The sequence below is a fragment of the Podarcis filfolensis genome (assembly GCF_964270895.1).
Source record: "Podarcis filfolensis genome assembly, chromosome: W".
Lineage (NCBI taxonomy): Eukaryota > Metazoa > Chordata > Lepidosauria > Squamata > Lacertidae > Podarcis > Podarcis filfolensis.
In genome coordinates this window covers 36334828-36348947 of record NC_139619.1, presented here as the reverse complement: position 1 = coordinate 36348947, position 14120 = coordinate 36334828, and the positions used below count along the sequence as shown (strand labels likewise).

General features: G+C 49.0%; 2 protein-coding genes and 1 long non-coding RNA gene across 3 annotated transcripts in view; all 3 read left to right on the top strand.

Moving 5' to 3' along the window:
* Nucleotides 1-14120, top strand: part of LOC310753894 (tigger transposable element-derived protein 1-like) — a 657443-nt gene that overhangs the window by 101868 nt on the left and 541455 nt on the right. The window lies entirely within an intron of this gene.
* The window catches only part of LOC310753909, a 395356-nt gene that overhangs the window by 287194 nt on the left and 94042 nt on the right, over nt 1-14120 (top strand). The window lies entirely within an intron of this gene.
* LOC310753677 (gamma-aminobutyric acid receptor subunit beta-4-like) lies at nt 2489-8696 on the top strand. Its single transcript, XM_083595031.1, has 9 exons — nt 2489-2565; nt 3488-3576; nt 4268-4335; nt 4684-4904; nt 5522-5604; nt 5993-6130; nt 6305-6457; nt 7005-7222; nt 7444-8696. The coding sequence occupies exons 1-9, from the start codon at nt 2492-2494 to the stop codon at nt 7759-7761; spliced, it is 1362 nt and encodes a 453-aa protein (XP_083451157.1). The 5' UTR covers nt 2489-2491; the 3' UTR covers nt 7762-8696.

Sequence of the window (14120 nt, the reverse complement as noted above, 5' to 3'; positions counted from 1 at the left end):
CTCCCCAGTTTTTTAGAGGGGTCGCGAGCCTTACCGGGACTCTCTACGGCCCCCCGAAACCGGGGCGGGAAGGCGGGGGGGGCAGCTCCGGCCGCGCCGGCGCACTCGCAAAGCTCGTCGTCACTGCAGCAGACGGGAAGGGAGGGGGGAAGCGAAGAGGGAAGGGGCGCCCTAAAAGTCATCCAGACTGACCCCCCCGCGAGGCGGGAAACGGAGCGCAGGATCCTTGAATGGGGGAGCTAGAAGGGAGCCCGAAATGACATCCAGGCAGACCCCCCTGCAATGCAGGGATCTAGAATGGGGGAGCCAGAAGAGAGCCCTCTTCCTTCCTTCTTCTTCGGGTACAGGGTGGTTCATCATTATCAGTATCATTATCATTTATATATCACCCTATACCAGGAATATAATCGTAGAATGGCAGAGGCGGAAGCGGGTCAGAATAGATTACCCCAGGGACCCTTTATCCTCTCTCTCTCTCTTTCCCCATCCCTCTCTTCTTTCTCTCTCTTCTTTTTCTGCTCTCTCTCTTCTTTCTTTCTTTCTTTCTTTCTTTCTTTCTTCCTTCCTTCCTTCCTTCCTTCCTTCCTTCCTTCCTTCCTTCCTTCCTTTCTCTCTCTTTCTTTCTCTTCCCCTCCTCTCTTTCTTTCTCCTTCCCTCTTTCCCCCATCCCTCTCTTCTTTCCCCTCTTTACCTTTCTCCTTCTCTCCCTCTTTTTTTCTCTCTTCTCCCTCATCTCCCCCTCTCTTTCTCCTCTCTAGCTCTCTCCCCGCCCTTCTCTTTGTGTCTCCCCGCCCCCCCATTGTTATTCTTTCTGCGCTTTAGGGACGATTTCCCTTTATTTTGGAGGGGGGAAATTGCATTTTTTCTTCCGGATTATCATTTCCTTTATTTTTGGGGTTCTCCCTCCCCCCCAAACCGCTCTTCCTATCACGTGATTCCTTCTCCCTCCCTCCCTCCTCTTCTCGGAAAGGCGGAGCGCGGAGCATCCTCTGCAGCGGCCGCCGGGCCAAACAGAGGCGAGGGCCTCCCTGCGCCCCCCCTCCAGGAGCGAATCCCACCCCCTCCCCGGCGCCCCCCGAGCGCGGATTTCGAGGCCTGTGCGCCCTTCCCCCCGAAAACGCGCATTTTTACTCATCCAGACGGATCCGGCTGCGACCCCCGCCCTACGCCACCCTCCGGGAACGCATCGTCCACCTGCGCCCCCCAAGTGCGGGTATCTGCGCCCCCCCCCCAAGGCGTCGGGAGGAACCCCCTGAGAATTCGGCCCGAGTGAGGATTTCGCGGCCTGGCTGCGCCCCCCAAGAGCGCATCTCGCGGCCGGAGGTATCCAAGGATCCGGCCTCGTCCTCCTCCTCCTCCTCCACCCCCCCAAAGCGGATTCCACCTTTTTCCGGGGGTCGGCGCATTTCCCGCGCAGCCGCCTTCGGGAGCGCAACTTTCACCTTGTCGGATCCGTCCCTGGTCCCGCCAATCTCGCCTGCGCCCCCACCCCCAGCGCATTTTCCCACGCTGTGCGCAGACTCTCTTCCTGCAAAGGCGCATCTCCTCTCCAAAAGCGGCATCCTCTCCTTGGCGCATTTCCAGGTCGGCGCGCAGCTTCTTCTCCTCGGATCCGGCCCCGGTCCCGCCATCCTCGCCTGCGCCCCCCGAAGGCGCATTTCCCACGTTGCACGCAGATTCCATTGGCGGCCTGTCCTCCTTCAAAAGCAGGTTCCTCGGGCGGCTTTTCCTGGGCACATTTCCACGTTGGCGCGCAGCTTCTCCTCCTCGGATCCGTCCGTGGTCCCGCCATCCTCGCCTGCGCATTTCCCACCTTTGGGCGCAGTCTCTCCCCCAGCGCATCCTTCCCGTGGGCCGGAGCGTCTCCATTCGCGGCCTGCGCCCCCGACAGCGCATTTCCTGCTTTTGGGCGCGCAGCCTTTCCTCGCATCCCTCCTTCCCGTTGGCCTGCGCGCCGGACGGCGCATTTTCCTCCTGACCGTCTCCAAAAAGCGCGTTTTCTGCATTTGGGCGCAGCCTTTCCTCGTCTCCCAAAAGCGCATCTCCTTCCTTGACGCGCAGCCTTTCCCTGTCTCCGCAAGCAAGAGCGCATCATTCCTGTTGGCCAGAGACTCTCCGTCGGCGGCCGATCCTCCCTTGCGCCCCCAAAAGCTCATTCCCCACATTGGGGGGCAGCTTCTCCGATTGCGGCTTCCGGACCGCAACTTCCGCGTCCCGCCACCGTCTTCCGAAGCGCCTTTTCCACGTGCGCCCGGTCGCCGGAGACTCCGTTGGCTCCTCTCCTCCGCCACCCGGCGTCCAACCGGAGCGCTTTTCTTCTCCCGTCCGTTTTGCGCCATGGCGAGGCTGCCGGGAGGAGCCTGCGCCGGCTCCTGCTGAGCGCCGCTCTTCGATTCGGATTTCCATTTGCTTCAGGTGAACAGGCCGGCCCCACCTCTGCCCCCATTTTGGGGGTGCTGCCCCCCCCACCCCGACCTCCCACCTCTCGGAAATGCGGGGACTGCACGGCGGCGCATGGGCGGCGCTGTGTCTCCTCCTCCGCTGCTGCTGCTGCTGGGCGCACAGGTAGGTTTGGGGGGCTCACCTGGGGTTTTTTGGGGGGCGGAAAAGTCGCAAGGGGCTCCCCTGGGGGGTTGGGGGCGGACACAGAGCGGGGGGGGGCTCACCTGGGGTTTTGTTTAGGGGTGCACAGGTAGTTTAATCTGAGAGGGGGACTCCCCTGGGGGTTTGGGGGGATGGACAGGTAGCAGGGGTTACCTTAGGGGTTTGGGGGGCAGAGAGGTAGTGGGGGCTCACCTGTGGGGGGTTTAGGGGGTGCACAGGTAGGCGAACCTGAGAGGGGGGCTCCTCTGGGGTTTGGGGGGTTGGAAAAGGTAGCAGGGCTACTTGTGGGGTTTTTAGGAGGCACACAGGTAGGTTAACCTGTAGGGGGCTCCCCTGTGGGGGGTTTTTGGGGTCCCCTAGCTCCCCCCCACAGAATAGGGGAGAGACCCCTTCCAATTGCCATGAAAAGCATGATGCCCCCATATTTCAACCCCCCAAATTTATATGAAATTTATATAATATATTATATTGGGGTGCCCAGCTGGAATTCAGGGGGGCAAGTTTAAAGGAGGCCATGAGAAGCATGATGCCCCCAATATCTCAAATGCCCCAAATCTATATGAACCCCACAATATTTTATTCCAGCTGGACACCCCAATAGAATATATGAAGGGCCCCCAAGTTTATTGGGGCTCCCAATATCTTCTCCCAGCTGGGACCCCCCAAATTTCTTATCATCTGGGCGCCCCAATATAATAGATTTGGTGGCAGGTTTAAATGATGCCATGTGGGGCCCCCCATGTTTTAATCCAGCTGGGCACCCCAATATACGAAGGACCCCCAAATGTATAGGGTGCCATGTGGGGTGGGGCTCAATGGGGACCCCCCAATATTTTATCTCAGCCGCTTGGAGGACAAACCATGGTCTTCTCCTGTTTTGCAGCCCCTCCACTGGCAACATCTCGGTGGTCAAGGACATTGTGGACAAGCTCCTCAAAGGCTACGATGTCCGCCTGCGGCCCGATTTCGGAGGTAAGGCAGCGCGGTCTAAAGGTTAGAGCATGAATCCAATTGATAATAAATCAGGTAATCAATAATAAGCCAGGTCATAAATTAATAAATGATGATCTATTATCAACTTTTATTATTTTCTTATTAATCTATGGTTCAGTTTTATTTCGGAGTTAAGGCAGAGGTGCCTAAAGGTTAGAGCATAAAACCGATCGATAATAAATTAGATAATTAATCATAAATAAGAAGTTAGGTCATAAATAAATAAATGATTATTTATTATCCCCTTTTATTATTGCTTTTATTATTTTCTTATAATCTATTGTTCAATTTGCTGTTATTCCTTATTGACTTTTAGCCTTTCCTCATGTTCTAAAGTTATGATTTATTGTTTTTTTAATTTTATTCTTTAATTTTATGGCATTATTATTTATGACTTTATTTTATTATTTCCTTATTGTTTATTATCTCATCTTCCCATTGAGGGTTTGATTTTATGGTTTCATTATGTGATCGTTTCATCACCAGTCAAAAAATTAACCGATTGTGAGTTTCATTAGCAATTAATAATTTTATTACTTTGTTTTAATATAATAATAATCTATTATTGTAATATAATATAATATAATATAATATAATATAATATAATATAATATAATATAATATAAATCTGTTGTTTTGTGTTTTGTTGTTGTTGTTATTACTATTTCAGGGAACCCTGTGGTGGTGGGGATGAGCATCCACATCTCGAGCATCGACCAGATTTCCGAAGTCAACATGGTAAGTTGGACGAACTCCCGTTGGGTCCGGATTCGAATCCTGAGGGAAAAGATGGCTTTCCTTCTATCCTTCTATCCTTTCCTGCTATCCTATCCTCCTTTATTCCTTCTCTCCTTCCATCTTTCAATTTCCCCATCTCTCTCTCTCTCTCTCTCTCTCTCTCTCTCTCTCTCTCTTTCTCTCTCTCCCCTCCGCCAGGACTATACCATCCCCATGTACTTCCAGCAGAGCTGGCGGGACAAGCGGCTCGCCTAGGGCAACCTGCCTCTCCACCTTCTCTCCTCCTATCCTCTCATCCTTCTATCCTTCAATTTTCCCCATCTCTCTCTTTCTTTTCTCCTCCGCCAGGACTATACCATCACCATGTACTTCCAGCAGAGCTGGCGGGACAAGCGACTCGCCTATGGCGATCTGCCGTTCAACCTGACACTCGACAACCGAGTCGCCGACCAGCTCTGGCTCCCAGACACCTACTTCCTGAACGACAAAAAGTCCTTCCTGCATGGCGTCACCGTCAAGAACCGCATGATCCGCTTGCACCCGGACGGCACTGTTCTCTATGGCCTGAGGTGGGTGGATATTAACAATATTAATCACCAATAATCAAGAACCGATTCGCTCCGGCCGGTTCGTTATTGCAAATATTAATGGGTGGTTTTGTTCTCGCCTAGTGATCACCGCGAAGTGGGTGATAATCAGTTTTTATTGGGCGCATTGATCAATATGGGCGATTATTAATGGACAAGTCATTATTAATGGACAGATCATGATTAATGATTGTTAATGGACGGGTCATTATTAATGGATGGATCATGATTAATGATTATTAATGGACGGATCATGATTATTGGATGGATCATGATTAATGACGGCTTTCGTCCTTGCATAGTGATCACGGTTAAATATTATCAATTTCGAGACATATTGATAGTCCATAAAAATTAGCGATCTGATAAATACATATTCATTTATACTTAGCAATTAATAGTCCATAAAATTAACCGTCCAATTAATACTTATCAATAGGCAAATTTAGAGAAATATTTGCTGGTTCAGACATAGGACCAGGAATATCATCCAAATAGGGGTCGAACCCCCCCCAATCAATATATAGCATTCCCCGCGTCTGTCAATCAGTGATCCCCATAATGGATCCCTGGAATCCACTCACGCTCTCTCTCCGCAGGATCACGACAACCGCTGCCTGCATGATGGATCTCCGGAGATACCCCCTGGATCAGCAGAATTGCACCCTGGAAATTGAGAGCTGTGCGTATCATTCAATGAAATTAAATTATTGCTTGTTAATTGAGGAATAATTAAAAGTATTATCCAGGAATTATCCAGGAATAACTTTAAGGCAGGAATAATTTTAAGGCAGGGTTAATTTTAAACCAGGGTTAATTTTAAACCAGGAGGATTTTAATTGGGGAATAATGTTAATCCGGGAATAATGTTAAAACATGATTAATTTTCAACCAGGATTAATTTTAAGACGGGATTAATTTTAAGACGGGAATAATTTTAAGACTGGAATAATTCTAATCTGGGAATTAGAATTAATCCAGGAATACTTTTAAACCAGGATTAATTTTAAGACTGGAATAATTTTCAACCAGGAATCATTCTCATTATTTCTTATTTTCTTTCCTCCCAGACGGCTACACTGTCGATGACATTGTCTTCTTCTGGCAAGGAAACTCTTCGGCCGTGACAGGGATGGAGGTATTGGAGTTGCCCCAGTTCACCATCATTGAGCAGAAGCTGGTCACCCGTGAGGTGGTCTTCACCACAGGTGGGTTCCCCTTGTGGGGCCATCTAGTCTAACCCCCTGGCCGAAATCCCAGGGTTGTTGGACACACCATGATCCTCCAATCCACCCTTCACTGAAGATACCAGAGATGTCCCCACCAATTCTCCTGGATTCTGGACTCCTGTCCAGTTTGACCATCTCCTCTTTCTCCAACAGGGTCCTACCTCCGCCTGTCGCTCAGCTTCCGCATCAAGAGGAACATCGGCTACTTCATCCTGCAGACCTACATGCCCTCCATCCTCATCACCATCCTCTCCTGGGTCTCCTTTTGGATCAACTATGACGCTTCGGCCGCCCGGGTGGCCCTAGGTGAGGAGATCCTGAGATCTTGCTCTGCGGTCCTGCTACCAAGGGTCCAAGTGATCCTCCCTAAATGCAGGACCCTCTTGACATTCATTGGGTTGAATTCAGGTGAAGTTGGAGAACCACCAAGCCCCTGAGAACCTTCTCCCATATCCTGGTGGCAAGCTGGTGGTCCACCAAGACCCTAAAGGTCCACCATCCTTCTATCGGTCCATCTGATTTTCCTTAAAGGCAGGACCTGACCTTGATCCCATTTGGTGAAGTGGTGCCCAGTTCTCCGACCCGTTAAGGTCATATGGAATCCAGATTCAATATGAAATTGTTGGATTTCCATGGATGTTTTTATATATCCGTCTTCAGTCACGACATTGAGTGATTTCAGAGTATGAAAACATTTGATTTCAATATATCGGTCCCATCCTTGGATATTACAAAAATATTTTGATCGTTATCGTGACGGAGGTTTGAATTATGGTGCCTTCCCCGTGCTGTAATTCCCAGCCACCCAACTAACCCTGTTTCTTCTCCCACCCCCACCCGCTGCGGCACCCAGGGGTGACGACCGTCCTGACCATGACGACCATCAACACCCACCTCCGGGAGACGCTGCCCAAGATCCCGTACGTCAAGGCGATTGACGTCTACCTGATGGGCTGCTTCGTCTTCGTCTTCCTGGCGCTGCTGGAATATGCCCTGGTGAACTACATTTTCTTTGGGCGAGGGCCCCGCCAGCAGAAAAGACGTGCCCGGCACCTGGAGCCCCGGACTCAGGTGCGAGATTCCTGCCTAAAAACCGAATGGGGATGGGTGACCCTCGGGGGCCGAATTCGAGGCCGAGATCCCTGTGGATAGGGATGGGTGAACCTCAGGGTCCTGGATTTGAGGCCGAGATCCCCGCGGGTCAGGATGGGTGACCCTCAGGGGCCCGAATTCGAGGTCGAGATCCCCGCGGGTTGGGATAGATGACCCTGATCTCCCTTCTCTCCTTTCAGCCCGACCCATATGGCAACCTCCTTCTGGCTGGCGTCTCCGACAGCAACTGCCTGCTCTTCTCCATGTCACCCTCGCCGGACCTGCGCCCCTGCGGCCTGCGCGGGTTCGAATCTTCAGGCACTGCCCTACACTCCCGGAAGGCACCTGCCTGCCGCGCCGCCCGGGCCAACTGCCGCCTGCGCCGGAGGTCCTCCAAGCTGAAGCTGAAGATCCCTGACCTGGCCGACGTCAGCACCATCGACAAGTGGTCCCGGGTTCTATTCCCCATCACCTTCGGCTTCTTCAACCTCCTCTACTGGTTGTACTACGTCAACTGACATCCAAGAGGGAGAGCGCTGGGTGCCGGATTCGGGTCCTGCCCCCACCCCAGCCTTTCCTCCTCTCCGCTTCCCATTCGTCCTGTCCCCTCACAGTACCTTCCTCTTCCCTTAAGAGTCACTTCCTGTACGCTCTCAGGAACTTCCTGTTCCCTTACGGGCCCTTCCTGTTCTCTCACAGCCCCTACCTGTTCCCTCACAGTCCCTTCCGGTTTTACGCCTTCCTGTTCCCTTCAATTCACTTCCTCTTTCCTCTCAGGCACTTCCTGTTCCCCCACAGTCCCTTTCTTCTCCCCCACAGTCCCTTCCTGTTCTCTCCCAGTCCCTTCTTATTCTCTCTCAGTCCCTTTCTGTTCCCTTAAAAGTTCCTTCCTGTCCCCTCACAGCGCCTTTCTGTCCCTTCCCTGCCCCTTCCCTCCTCACTTCCTGGCCCCTTGCAGCCACTTCCTGTCCCAAATCAGCCATGGAGAACCCACTGTTTCAAGTAACGGGAAACGAGGAACAAGCCACGCCTCCTAACTTCCAGTACTTTCTCTTCCTCCTCCTCCTTGGACCAGCTGGGCTTCCTTCCCACCGGCCACTTCCCTTCCGTTGCTTCTGCCATTACAGGTTCCGGCGGACGGACTTTTCCGGAACTGACTTGAACAGAGTTTACAGTTTTCTACCTACCTAGCGACCAACCGACCAACCAATGGGATCTCTCCGTTCTCACGTTTTGGGTTTTTTCCCCTTGTTGTTCTGGGAGGGATTTGGGGAAAGTGCTCCTGAGCGTGTGCAGAGTTCCCTTTTTATCTAAGCAATGTACATGAACCTTAAAAAAACACATTTTGAAAACTGTTCGATATCCATCGGTTGGGAATCTTTCTCGTCTCTTCCCCGTCCCCCCTTATGAAATCAGAGAATTTCACTTTAAATATACGGCCTTAGAAGAAAAACAGCAACCGGTGTCCGTTTCTTTTCTTTCAAAAATGGGGCTGAGGGGATATGTTTTATGATAATAAAACATCATATATCATATCATATAGATATTAATTAGATCTAATTTACATTTATATGATATACAAACATACTTAGACATTTCATAATTGATATATTTTTATATTATTGATATATATTTATATTCAATATATTATTAGATATATATAAATATATATATATATAAATACCATAATGACGTGTTGCATAATACATCACATATTTATCTTTTTTATGGTATATATATATATATATATATATATATATATAATCGGCAAAAAAAATGCAACCACTATGCTGTGAAATATAGTTGTATATATCATTAATTAATATTTCTCTATATATAATTTTTACATACCATTTATATTTATAATTATTTTCCATGAACCGCCCTGAGATCTCCGGGTATATAACGCGCACACACACACTATTATATCATATGCATCATATATCATAATGTATTTCTCAATTAGCTATATAATTTCTATTGATTTGCATCTTTCTAACTATCTACCCATATTTACAATCAACTCCAAGCGACAATTTTTTTTACTTCTAAAATCAAAAAAAGAAACAGGAGGGGAAATGTGTGGCTTTTCTCGGGGGGGGGGGGAGAGAAAATTGTGATTTGTGTGAGAAATTTAAAATAAGCGTCTATCATTAAAATTACAAATAAATTAATAAATTTTCCATCGAAGAGCAGAGAAACGAAGAAGCTGCAGACAGGATTCGAACACAGAGCTGTGGACAGGAAATGGCTGCAAGACATCTAAATAGGCGACTCTTAACAGCATTTCATGGTAGGATTTCATTCCCCCAAGTCGTTTCAAAAGAAAAATCATTTCAAATCGGAAACTGAAATTAAGGCATTTAATTGGAGACTGTCAATCTCCAAAATCATCATTTCAAACATAAAAAGGACATTTTATAGAAATCATTAAAATCATTTCAAAACCAAAAGGAAAGGAATACATTTTATTTGGGGCTTTCCATCACCTTCCTTGGCACATGGTATTTTCAATTTTTAAAATAGTTTTTAAAATTAAATCATAGTTATACTTGAATGTAATAATCATTTACATAATTATTATGTTTAAGAATTATTAAAATGATTAAATACTTTTAATAATTAAAGGATTAATGTAATTTTAAAAAAATTAAAAACCCATGCATTTATTGAAATTATTAATTAATCTTTAAATTTAAAAATTATAGAAATGATTACATAAATTTTAAATTTAACAATCAAAATGATTAAATTATTTTTACGTTTATCATTGAAATGATTAAATGATTTTTAAATTCAACAATTAAAACCATACTTTTCATAATTTCTAGCCTTCCAACACCACACAGCCTTGAAAAATCTTCCCTCCCAATTTTATCGGGAAACCTAATTTGCATATAATTTGCATAATTTGCAAGGCAAAGGTAGGATAGAAAGACTATTGAGAGATTCCTTCATTCTTGGCTACTGCATGCTGCAGCCGGCTTCAGGGAGGAACTCCTGCAGGTAGGTGACGGCTGCTTTGGACAGGTAAGTTATGGTGCTGAAGTGCCCACTGGGTGCTGTCGTAGAACAACATGCACATGCCCGTGGTGGGGTCCCCTCCAGCATGGCATCATCCGCACCCAGGAATTTCTGCATTTGGGGTGGAAAAGGAAAGAGGAGACAAGAGTCAAGGCCAGAGAGCAGAAATCGGTGCCGTGATCCCACTGCTAACACCAATGTCACCAGCATAGCTGCTCCGTTTTTCCGGGAACTGTGCTGTGCGGCTGGGTGATCAATCAATAAATCACCCCAAACAGGTGCAGAAAATCAATAAAGTTAATTGGCCAAAAATATGGGTGAGATGTCAGCATTCAGCACCGTGATCCCACTTCTAAAACCAATTTCATAAGCAACGCTGCTCCGTTTCCCTGGGGACGGTGCTGCAGGGCTTGGGCGATTGATCGACTGCCCCACCCAAGGATGTCCACCCTCACCTGCTCCTGGCAGAATGCTTCGTCCGCCATCTTGATGATGTTGTTGACGCCGACGAGCCTCCCAGTGCCAGCAAAGTTGACCTCAGCCAACAGGGTCAACACCCAGACGGTTTCCACAAAGAGCTGCTGGTATTATGGCTGCGGGATCTTGTTCAGCGCTGACTCAATGCCATTGACAAGCTTGATCTCACCTGGCGTCATCTGCCAAAAACAGGCATCAGGATTTGAACCCGGGTCCAGTGGGAAACGGTAAAGAAACCAGGGGAGGCTCTCCTCTCTCTCATTCTTGCTCTTTTCATCTCTCTGTTTTGATCCCACTTTTTTATCTCTTTTAATCCCTCTATCTCTCCATGTCTCCTTTCTCTTTTTCTCTCTTTCAATCTCTCTCTCTCTCTACATCACCATCTGTCTCCCTCTCTCTTTCTCTCCCTCTTTCAATCTCTCCATTACTCCATCTCTCTCTCTTTCTTTCTTTCTTTCTTTCTTTCTTTCTTTCTTTCTTTCTTTCTTTCTTTCTCTCTCTCTCTCTCTCTCTCTCTCTCTCTCTCTCTCTCTCTCTCCTGTCTCCATCTTTCTCTCATTATTGTTATCATTGTGATGGCCTGGGACTCGGGCTCGGAACCAGAGGAGTCTCAGTCTGCACCGGATCCTTTGCCTCAGGCATCATCTGAACCATCATCTGGGGCCTGATCCTGAAGAGTCCCAGTCTGCACAGGTTCCCCTGCAACAAACACCAGCTGGGCTGAGACAGGGGCCTGAGCCTACCCTGGCTCCAGATGCGGGGATTACCTCGTTGCCTTCAGCTGGGCCATCACTTACAGCTGCTCCACTACTGGTTGGGTCAGGGGAGGCTGAGGCGGCCCCTGGGTCTAGTAACCCACCAACGTCTCCCAAGCTGCAGAGACTAAGGTCTGAGAGAAGGAGAGACCTGAGTACTTGCAGGAGGAGTGCTCATCTCTGGGCGAAACAGGGAGGTGAGTTGCTGGGGGATCAGGACCTGCCATTACCCTGACAAAGATAAAAGGCTGTCAGACCCCGCCTCAGGTTGTGAGAGCAACATTGCTGTATGCCAGATCGTGCCTGAGATCCTGTACCTGTCCTTTCCTGGTTTCCTGCCTCGTGTCCTGCCTTGGTCCTGTCGGACTTACTCCTAGCGGAACCTTTGGATTCTGGACCGGTCCTGGACCGCGTTTCTCAGGTTAGCCCCGGGCCCAGCACAGTTTGCACCTGCCAACCTGCACTCCTTGCCGGCCCCTGGTCCCAACGCTCCAGCTACTGGCAAGTACCCGGTGGCTCTGCCGGAGAAATTTGATGGAACCCCAGCAAACTTCCCCATGTTTCTCGCCCAGGCCAAGCTGTACATCCAGGAATATGCCCAGAACTTCCCCGACTACCGCACCAAGGTACATTTTCTGATCAGCTTGCTGAAGGACCGGGCGGCCAGATGGGCGCTGCCGCTGCTCCAGCAAGATTCGCCCCTGTTGACAGACTATACCGGGTTCTGCAATCACCTGGAAGCGGTGTTTGCCAACCCTCAGGAGAGTCAAGCCATTTGGGCAATCCGGCGGTTGAGACAGGGCAAGTCCACAGTGACCACCTATGCCACGGAGTTTCAGCTGTTGGCTCAGGACCTGACCTGGAACGACTCCGCGCTCCGGGACCAGTTTCTCGAGGGGCTCTCGGATGAGATACTAGACCAATTGGCCACGTTAGATCGCCCAGCCACTCTGGATGCCCTCATCCAATGGAGCCTGCAGGTAGACGACTGTCTGGAGGATCGTCGCCAGGCCCGTGACCACAGGCACTCCATGCTCCCAGCTCCAGCCATCCCCTGTGAGTCCACGGTGGTGGCTAAGTCGATGGAGGAGCTGATGCAGCTTGGGGCAGCGTGGCTGTGCCTCTCTCCCACAGAAAAGGCTTGTCGTCGGGAGGGGAACTTGTGCCTCTACTGCAGTGGCAGCGGGCACTACGCTCGGGTCTGTCCTGAAAAGCGCTCGCTGCAGGGAAACCGACGACCCCAGTAGCTGAAGGCCCAAGCTACTGGGGAACCCAAGCACTGCCTAGTGGGCCTACACCGGTTGAACTATGCAATCTCATGGTACCAGTGCATATTTACCCCCCGGGCTGCCATGAATCCTCACCCATGCCCTGGTGGACTCGGTAGCTACCCATTCATACATGGACTCCACCTTTGCTGCCCAACACCAGGTGCCACTCCAGCACAAATCAGACCCTGTCCAGGTGGAGGCGACCGATGGCCGGCTGTTGTACTCAGGCACCGTGACCCAGGAGACTCAGCCCTTGGTCCTGTGCCTCCAGCAGCACCACGAGACGTGAACTTTTGACATTGCCACGACGCCCCGGTTTCCTCTTGTTATGTACTGAGTTGAATAGGATCCAAACTGCAGCAGTCTGATTGGTCCTAGAACAAGGCAGCAGTATGATTGGTTGGCAGGAACCACCCAATCATGCTCCAGATAGAAGTGAATCCACAACCTGATTGGCTTACAGTAGAATTCCGGAATTAGCCAATCATGTGCAGCTCATTGTGTAAATAATGTATATAAAGCAGATACTTTGAGGGGACATTCATTCATTCCTCCTCACCACTATGAGCTGAATAAAGAGCATGAAATCACTTTGCGACTCTGAGTATATTTCACCTCTAGTGCTGGGAATGGACTGGCTGGTACTGCACAATGTGCAGATCGACTGGATTAGCCGGATGCTGTACTTCCTGGACCCGTGTCTTCATGTTCGGCATAAAGTGCTGGCAGCTGTCTGTAGTGATCAGGTGGGATTGCTATGAGGAATTATAACAAATATAGAGTAAGCCATCTGTGTCAGCAATGAAAGCATTGCGTTGACTGGGTTTAAACTATTTTGATATGATTCTTGATCAATCTACACCCCTGCATCCCTGTTCCATTCCTCTCTTCCTCACATGTCACATACACAGCAGTTGCTTCGCTAGGCAGGCATCCTGGGCCATAAAGATAGTGGGCAAGTTTCTTTGATGTAGTTTCTTATATATAATCTTAAAATGTCTATCCTTATCTGTCTGCGCACATGGAACTGATCCATCGTGCACGACGCAGAGCACGGCAGCTAACTGGATTTGATATTGCTGCTTGTTATTTGCCTTTTTCTAAACAGGAGCACGAGTTCCTAATGATGACTTCTCTTTCCTATCAAATTGTGTTTGCAGATTATGTTGGAACAGTTCATTTTAACCCTCCTAGGGATCCACGCTTGGTTTTAATCCAACAGGTGCCCTGGAAATTAGTCTCTGTTCAAAAACAGGTTCCTATTCCAAACGCCATTACACTTTTTACAGATGGAGCTCCCTCTAGAGGTGTTTTGACGTATAAAGATTCTGAAAATAACTGGCATACTTT